Here is a 10,385-nt window from a genome sequence, read left to right on the forward strand (position 1 = left end):
TTAGATGAAGTACTTGACCATCCGAATTTCTTTCTGCTTGAAGCCACACTTCTCATAGAATGCTTTATTCTCATTTCTGCAGTCAAGAATCGCCATATAGCAACCCACAGATCGGGCATGATCGGTGAGAAAAGAAAGAACCTTCTTGCCTAACTGCATCCCCCTAGAATCACGATCGACGACCACGTCTTCGATATGGCCAACCTTGCCGCAGTTCCTTATAAACTTCTTCTCGATGAACACACTTCCAGTAGCGACTATCTTTCCACAACTAGTATCCTCTATCACACAAATCACATGGTCATCGCCTAGAGAACTGAGCTCTTGGAATTGCTTTTGGAAATCCTCATCGGAGATAGCATCGCAAACTGTCAGTTGCTGCAGTAGCTCTACAAACCCTTTGCTTTTGTCGGAGATCTCTAGTTTCCGAACTTGAAGATTACATGCTTCATTTAGTGGGAACCCAGTATGCATTTCCTGAGATGAGGCTTCTGTTTACACCAACTTCATTCACATCGACAAGGAGAGAATTAGAGTTCATAGAGTCAAAGAAAAGAACATGGCACGCATATAGAAGCTCCAACATGTTATTAAAGGTAAATCACACATAAGACAAATAGCATTTCTCTATCTAAGCAAGCCACCTTGCACAGACTTGTAGTGGCCAAATCTGCTGAGCACTAAATCATAAAGCAAAAGATAAATGCAATTCACTTTTCGGCCTTCTTCTATCAAGCTAATATTAATGCAAATGCGATATCAGTTACTTCTTAGTGAGTCTGTTCGCAAAAGATAAAAACAAGAGGAGGAGGAGGAGGAGAAAAACTTGCTAATGAGGCTAAATTAGTATTTACGTACACACTACAAAGAGTAAAAAGAAGCAGCTCTATGGAGTCCTCTGTTTACAGAGTGATAGTCTCACTTTAAATTACAAACTTAGAAAGCAGAATCGAAGAACCTATCTACAGCCTGGCAACAATTATGGCTGAAAAAGAGAGAACGATGAACAAGTTTCCTTGGCTTTGTCATTTATCAAAACAGCTCATTAAAGCTTCAAATAAAATTCCAACTAAGAAAATTCCATTAGTTGCTTTGTTTGGTGCACAGTAGGTATCTGTAACGATGTTTGGTGTTAATACACGACACCATTCTCAATTGATACATTGGAAAACAACATCCGCGGTGCTTATTAGTCAAAAACTCACAAATGGAGTAGTTCTTTATCAAAGCATAAAATATCTCAAAAGATTTTTCTCACCTGGACTTAGTTCATGTCTAGGATATGGCAGATAATCCTATGAAATATACACTCCAGATAAGCCATAGAACACTATCTTGACACTGGCTGCATATTTTGGACACAATGCTGATGATGACCACACAACAACAGGAGCAGCTTTTGCCAACACTCATTAAGTTATTTGGTGGCAGTTGTAAATGCCAATAGAATTCTTACAGGCAAAAGAGAAAAAAGAAGTTCAGAGCGATGTTGAGAAAAGCTTTACTGCTAATTGTCGCAAATGCTGCTAAAGACATCCAAAAATGCCAGCGAAAGTTCTCTCTTTAGAGGCATTTGAGAGTGGCATTTGCAAATGCTGCGATCTGTATTTCTTGTAGCAAAAATTGTAAGTGCCAGAGAAAATGTCACCACAAATAGTCCCCAAAAACATTGCTTCACCGCGAATTAACTCTGCTAAAAGCTGTGAGGTTGAGACAGAGAGCCAGATTATGAAGTTTGCAATAACTCATTAAAGACGCACCCAACTCCTAAACAGCCTAAATAGTATCAAAAGATTCAACCCAAAAAGCAGAAGAAATCGATGGATTACAAACGCTTCATATCAACTCATGCATCGTTGCCAGACACAATAGCAATCTCTCAGAGAGTACACGAGACTGTCCTGCGCTTTTTCTAGAGTGTGATTGAGCCTAGCCATCGCGTACTTCTAATCTACGCTAGCGAAGAAGTCCAGGAGCATAAAGCTTATCAAAATCAGTGGAAATTCCCAGAATCGACCGACCCCCGACACTGTCTTGCGCTTTCAATTCAGGAGGAGCAAAAAAGATTACGCATGCACAACGCTCGTAATAATCACAATCACAAACCAGAAGAATGAGAGAGTACCCTTGGGCTCGATTTAATTGCTGTTCCCTGCTCTGCCGATTCGAACTCTGCTAGTGATTGATGAAATGCAAGCGAGGGACGAAGGAAGCAAAAGAGTCTGAGACTTGCTGTGCCTTCTGCGCGACTGGCGGTTGGTAACCTATTTACCCCCGAAGTTACCGAGAGGGGCAAAAAAGGAATTTCAGTTTAGGTCGCACTCCGCGAGGCGACGGGGGTGGAGAGGATGGCGGTGAAGGCGGAAAGTTCCACGAAGGTGGAGAGGAGATGTCTGGTGTTCAGTCGGCGCAATCCCCTCCCATGAAGTGAGTCCTCCCTTATCTCTGGATCGTCACCTTTCCCGCACTTCCTTTTGATTCGTGCGAAGGCCGGGCTGAAATTGGATCAGGTAACCCTCCATACGTCTCGTTACTTGCGTAGTTGTCTCTCTGTCCGTGGCCGGTGTGATGTTTTTTTTTTTTTTTTTTTGGTAAGAAGTGGCCGGTGTGATGTTCTTATGTCGATATCCAACAATTCTTGGCCGTTGTGATGATATTGCTGAAAGTTGTCCGCACGACTGTCGGTGGAATTTGCGGGGCGTTCATCCGACACACCGCAAGGCGCGAGCCCCGTGAATGAAGTCAGATTGGTGAGATGAATGATGTCAAGCCACTCTTTGTTCGGTTGTGGTGAATGATCGAAATGAAAGTCCGGAACGGTGTGAACATAGAGATGCACATCTTGTTACTGGGGATTGTGAAGGCTTCAAATGGTTTCAGTGCCAATACATACTCTTGGGAGAATGGTTTCTCTGTAGAAAAAGTGAACTTCGTTCATCAAGATCTTGAACACACGCACACACCCATACATACAAAATCTCGGTTCATGGGTTTGAGACAAGTCGGGCATAACTCGCTTCTACTAATGTCAAAAGCGACCATTGGCTGCCATTGTAGCAAAGTTCTCGCATGTTTGTTAGCTCTCTTGCATCATCTTGTTATCTTTGAAATTGATTGGATTGTTACATTTTGTTTGTAACATCACTTGTCGTTTATTTTATCTTGTAGACTGTGAAACTGTTCTATGAGATATCTTTCGATGATAGTGCATTTCATGTGAGATGATGAGTTTAGAGTTTGATTTAGATTATAGTCATGTACGCGCTCGGATTACTAGATTCTAAGATCCCGGTGTCGTCAATATGCAATTAGTCTCATGTCAATTTGCTGTTGGTTTAACTCTTAAACCGTAGACGTTGGGCGTTATATGGTCGCACTTTATTGAGTGGTTAATCTCAACGTTGGAAGGCTTTACGTCTGTAAAGTTCCTCCGGGGACAAAAGGATTGGCAATCGTATCCTTTTTCTTTCAGTATTAATCCTACTTGTTGAACTTTAAATCGATTAAATGTTGGCGTGTCCTCATGAACTTGTAGAGAAGTAATATCTTGCTGAAATAAGATGGAAATAATTTACTAAAAGCGCACGAATTTGTCTAGTTAAAATATTAAGCTTAGTGAATGGATTTATGTTGCGAATTTTGGTCAGGACTGGTTGTGGTTCATGTATGCATGTTTGCAAAAGCCGGAAATATTGATTGGGGTGACTAGATCAAATTCACATTCAAGCAACCCTCGCTCATCATAATAATCTGGATCTCATCTCATAATCACACATATCTCCTTGAGGTGAAGTCTCACCCCGTTGAAGCTTCTTCCTCTCCATTGACATCTCCCGATGACATACACCCTGACCGATAGTTGCATTCGGGTATTTTTAGCTCAATATTATGCTGACGGGCTTCAAAAGAGGGAGTATGTAAAGCTTAGATGTAGTTGACACCGATTGAGGGCCTGTTTTCATTGGCTTCAGATTAGATACCCATGCTTTCCGAATTCTGTAGTTCCAACTGGGTGCGGAGGTAAATGAATTTCTCGGTAACACTTCAAAGAATTCACCAACTCTGTGTTGTAGCAATAGGATAGTCCTCATATCAAATCGGCACCGTAAGCTCCTCATAGTATTCATATCGGGAAAAGCGATGGTATCCCGTAATTATAGTATTCCTTTTACTCCCTCCATGTTAGATCTCATATCATCTCTCTCATGGGATTTGCTTGAAGAGAGTTGGTGAAGTATAGTAGTTGTTTTTCTTTTTAAGATTTTCGGACATCGGAAAGTGAAGCAAGGCACAAGTTAACTTTAAAAGTTAATTTTTAAAAGTGGGGCCACTTGATTATGTTTTATAACGGGTGGAGTGATTTGATGAACTTGCCATTTCGAAAAGAGAAAAATTTACGAAAGCTTCATAGAATGAAAGACTTAAGGAAAACTCTATACATAATTGCGGCAGATGGGTTATATGGTATAATTTGGTTTCCCGATCCATTGATCGAAGATCGGCCTACACTTTTTAGAATCTAATTGTAGATGTCATGCTAGTAATACTCGCTATTTTTGTTCTGTTAGCTTTTGTTTGGTAAGCTGCTGTATGTTATCGAGAAAAGATCTTTAATACTTTCTTAGGCATAATTTATGTGAAAAAAAGGTTGAAATTTACCCTAAAAGCAGTCCAATCTTGGAAGAACTGAAAATCATTTCTGTCTACATAGTTTGGTCCAGATATTCAGATGAGCCGACTTATTTTTGTAGTGCTGATGACTGTTTACTGCAGGTGAGCTTGCTCGATTTCAGGTTGGAGTCACAATGGAAATCTCCCGATTAGATGCTTGGCATTCGAATAGAGATGGAAGCCCCAGCAGCATACATTGTCCGGGGCCTGTGTCGTAGGTGTTGTCTACCAGAAGTCATTCTGCGATGGATGCAGGTGGTGTTTTCTCCCAAAGAAGAAATCCCCCCTCTTTTCTTTTGACATTTTCAGCGTACACGCCAAAACGGATGTTCATAGCATCTCATCTGTCTTTCAATTTGTTGAACCATTCTCTATGCGATGCAGGTCTTGGTATCTGTAGCGGAGTCTGGTGGCCCTCCTGAAAGCCATGATGATCTGATTGAATTGATCACTTCGCCTGAAACAAGCTTACTTCATCTGTTTAGTCAGCAACACTTGCAGGTAATTTAAGTACTTGACACATGGGTCTTCATGTATCATGGGATACCAGGGACAGTCATTACGAGAGTACTACTCTCGTGCAAGTCCTGACTGCATTGCGCGTGAATTTTGTTGGCATAACAATGATTCACTACAGTCCTCTGGGTCCTCTCTGGTTTAAATTGTCTTTAATACTTTTAATTATGCACCCTGTGAACAAAGGACATCTTGATCGTACACCTTTATCGTGTCTAAAATGGATTGTGTTTTACTCTTTCATACTCTTCTTACAATGAGTAGTGTCCGACTTTTATGCATTTTGCCAACTCTTGTGGAATTATTCTAGTTACTTAAAGTTGCTGATGGTGTCTTGGTTTTTTCCAGGAATTTTTGTTCTTGCACAGAGAATGCTCCATATGCCGCATGGAGCAACAAGAAGTTGATAATTGGCTTCATAACAAGACACTTAAAGTTACTTCTCGATGAGAAATCATTCATTAGCCCTTCCTTTTCCTCTGTTTCGCGCGGCTGTCCTCTGTCTCTCTCTTCGCTCGAGGGTTCGCTCGTCTGTCCTCTGTGCGAAGGTCGACTGCGAAGGGTTCGCTCCTCTGTCTTCGCTCAGAGGGTTTGTTTCTAACTCTTTGCTCGAAGGGTTCACTTCTCTCTCTTCGCTCGTTCGCTTGTTTGCGAAGGTCGCCTCTTCGCTCGTCATCAAAAAGTTACGAGAGCACCTCTCTCTCTTCGCTCGCTCTCTGTGCAAGTGACCCACTGCGAAGCTGAGTCTCCCAACCGCAAAGCTCGACTTCAATCTTCGGCAAGAGATTCCCAACTCAGATCTGCTGGAGGTTAGGGTTTTCTCCAATGTTATTTTTTACCCTGCCTTGGGATATAAATCTGTCATTATCCCAATTTTTGCCATTGCCATGAGCATTTTTGTGAGTTTCAGTTTTGCTGCCATGTATGGAATTGCTGTGGCTGCCCTTGGTATGCCTAGTACCATTACCACTAGATTGGCCATAGATGCATGCCACAATGCTAGAGGTATTGCTGAGATGGCTGGCATGACTCACAGAATTCGTGAGAGAACCGATGCCCTTGACGCTGCTGGTAATACAACTGCTGCCATTGGAAAGGTACAGACAATCCTCGCATATGAATATAGTAACAGACACTGTCTTGTTGTCCTTTTAGTAGCTTGTCTTGAAAAAATCCGTAACATAGCAGTGGAAACGTCAGTCTCTGTGTAGAAATTTTTTTGTGAGACCACGTTCATATCATCCAGTGTGCGCACATTGGCCAATAATTTTTTTTTACCAACATTCATGACTAAATATATAGGTGAATTATGCAAGTCCGTTTGGATTCTTGCTGGTGTGGCATGACGTTTGTCTAAAATCACATTTTTTTTTTCCTTGATGTGCTGCCTTTAATCTATCATTATTAATATTACCCCTGTTGTCAAATTCTACTTACCTGTTATTTGAATCTTATATTTGATAAGCTTTTCACTTTCTCCTGGTAGTAGGGATTCACTATTGGATCAGCTGCCCTGGTGTCTCTCGCTCTGTTTGGTGCATTTGTGAGTCATGCAGCAATTTCTACCGTTGATGTCCTGACACCAAAGGTCTTCATTGGTTTGCTCATGGGTGCCATGCTTCCTTACCGGTTCTCTGCTATGACCATGGAAAGTGTGGGAAGGGCAGCATTGAAGATGGTTGAGGAGGTCCGCAGGCAGTTTAACAGCATTCCAGGGCTCATGGAGGGTCATGCAAAGGCTAACTATGCTAGATGCATCAAAATTTCAACTGATGCATCTCTCAAGGAGATGATTCCACCTGGTGCTCTTGTTTCTGGTGTTCAGTTAATTCTTATGGAAATAAGATGCGTATCTGTTTTGATAGTTTACGTTGCTCAAGGTATAGCTCTTGATAGACTGCTTGTTCAGAAGATGTTGTAGTTTCTTCGTTGTTGAACAAAATCTGTAGGTAAACTAGGTTTGCTGATTAATGCTCTTATCATGATCTCTATGACAATGTTGGAGCTTCACATCGGTTTGTATCATTTGATTGTGGTTTTTTCCTTGATGAAAATTATTCGTTGGCCTTGGTTTTAAACAGATTGGAATTTCAACATCCCACACTGGGGGAGCATGGTGCTCCATTTTATTTTCCCATTGAGGCCGAACCAGGAGCCTTGCCATACTCTCTCTCTATTCTAGGGTCCGCTTGAAGATGCGCTAAACAAGCCCTAAGCAGCGGTCGGTCCTTGAGATACTTCAAAATGCTGATCGGACAATGCAAAGAATTACATTGAGATATGCAATTGCTCCAACTGTTCGAAAGTTAGCATATACTTGTATGTGGTTACTCAGTGACCTGCTAAGTAAAGTTGTGTGACTTCATAGATCTTTTTCCTTAATATCTTGAAATTCGCTTTCAGGCTGGTGCTTCGGAGCATGCGAGGACCCTTGGCCCTAAAGGATCGGAGCCTCACAAGACTACTCTTATTGGAGATACCATTGGCGATCCTCTGAAGGAAACTTCAGGCCCATCGCTCAACATCCTCATCAAGCTAATGGCAGTGGAGTCGTTCGTGTTTGCTCCCTTCTTTGCTACTCACGGTGGTCTGCTGTTCAAGGATTTCTGAGGGAAGGAAATGGATGACTTCCCTTTTGTACCAGCAGCATCGTCATCAACTCAATTTGGCCTTGGCATATATTTCCTTGTTGGTTTTCTATAGCTTTAGTGATTCTGATTGCTAAGGATGGTGCATCTATTTCCTTGTTGGTTCTCTATAGCTTTAGCAATTCTGATATCTAAGGATGATGATGACGATTATGAGGGTTACAAGTTTATGTTATTATGGGAATGCCTACTTGAGTTTTAAGGCTGAACCTGGCAATTTTTGAATTATGGACTGGCGGATTCTTCACTTTTAGTGTGCTCATCATGTTTTTTTCATAGGAAAGAATAATTATCGACCATGAAATGTGGAGTTTCATTTTTCAGCTGATGATCGTGTTGGTATTCTTTAAATTTTACTATTGATATTCTTGGAATGTTTTGAGTCTATGTTCATACCTCATCCTGTACTGAGATCACCTCACACCAGAGGAAAGATTAAGTGGAAGTCTCTGTCCAAATGTCTTCACTGGGGGACACGCTTCTCTTGAGTATTTCATGAGCATGCAAAATCCTTATTTTTCTGGACGTTATTTTCTGGACGTTACTAAAAATTTGCATCGTCAAAAGGGAGCAACCACGACCACCGTTTGTCTTTTTCTCTGAGAAACACAAGACTGATCCTCAGACATGATGAATGTCGATGCTACTGCTTTGATGGAGCTTCTGCATCTTTCCTTTGATCTGTGTTGACAGAGAGCTGAAAGTTTTACCCAATCAGGCATGCTCCAAGAACAATGCAGGTACTAGGAAATTGAGGTAGCCCCCACATACCGACTCCTCCCGCTTCAACGAAGTAAAAGAAGCATGAGCAGGACCCATAATTTGGTCCGCATTTACATAAATAATTAAATGACGAATTATACTTAAATTAGTCATTATTTGAATTTACATTTTCTTGAATAACATGCATTTTAGGTAAGAATCAATCATTTTTCATAGATTATTTTATGTTAATAATATTCCAGAAGTAGAAATTTTCAACCGTTATCAATCGAATTTTTGGTTGATAAGCAGAAATTTTATCCTGTTATCAAAGGCGTTTCTCCGATCGGAAATCAATTTTTAAAGCAGAAGTTGATTTTTTAACTTCTGCTTCTTAAGCAAAAATAGAAAAAACGCCTAAATCCTTAATCTTCCCCATTCCCTCCCGCCACAGTATTGTTTCATGACATGATAGGCTTCCTCAAAGCTCCACTACGAACCGCCATTGGCGATGCCTCACATCAACGAGCTGTCACCCATTGCCATTGTACCCCGCGATCGTGTCTTCAAGCAATTGCCCGCCGTCCATTGTTGTTTATCGGGTCCTTGTTGAACCTCGTGTCTCTGTCCTCTAGAGTTGTGCTGATGTGGCCATTACTGCTACCAACATCATCATGGGTCACTTGCACCAAATCTGGGTCGCCCAAGGCAGGCAACACCGGATATGGGCTCGCCGACTTTGGAATTAACGTCTAGAACTTGTCCAAAAGGATAGATATAGAGAGACTTGGGGGTTGGGGCTCTGGTCAATGACTCAAGGTGTTGTTTGGGGTTCCGAGATTGGTCGATGGCAAGCAGCAAAGGGACTACATTTTAAATTTATTATACTTGTACCAAGTCAGTACTAAATATAAAGGGTGGTGTTTTTCGGTTCCGTCTAATCCTATACAGGAAACGAGAATCCAGAATCCAAGCGATCTAATGGAACCTATAGAGTTCAAAGGAGAGAATGTCTCAAACTCCATGAGAGGTGAAGGAGACCGAGAAAAGCCATTGTTCTCCATATCAAAGAATGACCAGAAGGCAATGCCTCCAAACCATCACAGATGACAGCGTTTTAAACTCCAACGTTGACGAAAAAAATGATCCAGCACCAGCAGGAGCCCTACTTTTAGCTCTTCCTTAGTCGGAAGAACCAGGAGGAGATTTTGGGAATCGCTCGTTGTTCATCGATTTTTTCACCTTTCAATGAAAAAGCACTAGAGAGAGAGACAATGAGGGTAGAATGTGTGTGGCAAAGAGACAAAAATGGTCGGCAGGTGGAGTGTGCGATGTAGCTTATATGGGTTTGGGGGCTTATGCCGATAAGGTGCAGGGGAAAAATCCTAGGAGAAACAGTAAGGCAATGAGGTGAAGACATGACGGCTAGGTACAACGGACCCGACATATGAGAATGGACCACGCGTGATTGCTTGAGGACATTGAGGGGGTCACAAGACTCAGCCTGCCTTCAGTATGGCTCGCAAGGGCCTAGATAAGGGTTGCGGCCCTGAGCAAAGTGAGGGCCCCGATCCTCGCCCAGGGGCCATTAGCTTTGCTGGCGTTGTGAAGAAAAATAAAATAAAAAATCAATAAAAAGTTCTAAATATATATAAAATATTATTTATGTCGGTCTTGATCATGTCATGTAGGACAATCGGCCTTAATTGGGTTGTCACGTTAGGATTTTCAGCCAAAATTAACCAAAAGGATTAAATTGGTAATTCATTAAAAAGTTTAGGATTAAATTGACACAATTGAAATGTTTAGGATTGAATTGGTAAATTATTAAAAAGTTTAGGATTAATT

The 10,385-nt window shown here is 41.5% G+C and overlaps 2 protein-coding genes and 1 long non-coding RNA gene across 3 annotated transcripts; 2 read left to right on the top strand and 1 right to left on the bottom strand.

Moving 5' to 3' along the window:
• Positions 1 to 682, bottom strand: LOC125314377 (glucosamine 6-phosphate N-acetyltransferase-like). The gene has a single exon (XM_048276519.1). The coding sequence runs from the start codon at positions 472 to 474 to the stop codon at positions 1 to 3; it is 474 nt and encodes a 157-aa protein (XP_048132476.1). The 5' UTR covers positions 475 to 682.
• A 4,183-nt stretch (positions 683 to 4,865) lies between these two features.
• LOC125314394 lies at positions 4,866 to 5,546 on the top strand. The gene is made up of 3 exons (XR_007197890.1): positions 4,866 to 4,926; positions 5,056 to 5,172; positions 5,536 to 5,546. It is a non-coding gene; the product is annotated as an uncharacterized LOC125314394 (long non-coding RNA).
• Positions 5,547 to 5,574: 28 nt separating this feature from the next.
• On the top strand, positions 5,575 to 7,294 carry LOC125314007 (pyrophosphate-energized vacuolar membrane proton pump-like). Its single transcript, XM_048275466.1, has 3 exons — positions 5,575 to 5,622; positions 5,949 to 6,284; positions 6,677 to 7,294. The coding sequence occupies exons 1-3, from the start codon at positions 5,575 to 5,577 to the stop codon at positions 7,106 to 7,108; spliced, it is 816 nt and encodes a 271-aa protein (XP_048131423.1). The 3' UTR covers positions 7,109 to 7,294.
• The last annotated feature ends 3,091 nt before the right edge of the window (positions 7,295 to 10,385 follow it).

The sequence above is a fragment of the Rhodamnia argentea genome, chromosome 3 (assembly GCF_020921035.1).
Source record: "Rhodamnia argentea isolate NSW1041297 chromosome 3, ASM2092103v1, whole genome shotgun sequence".
NCBI classification, from domain to species: domain Eukaryota; kingdom Viridiplantae; phylum Streptophyta; class Magnoliopsida; order Myrtales; family Myrtaceae; genus Rhodamnia; species Rhodamnia argentea.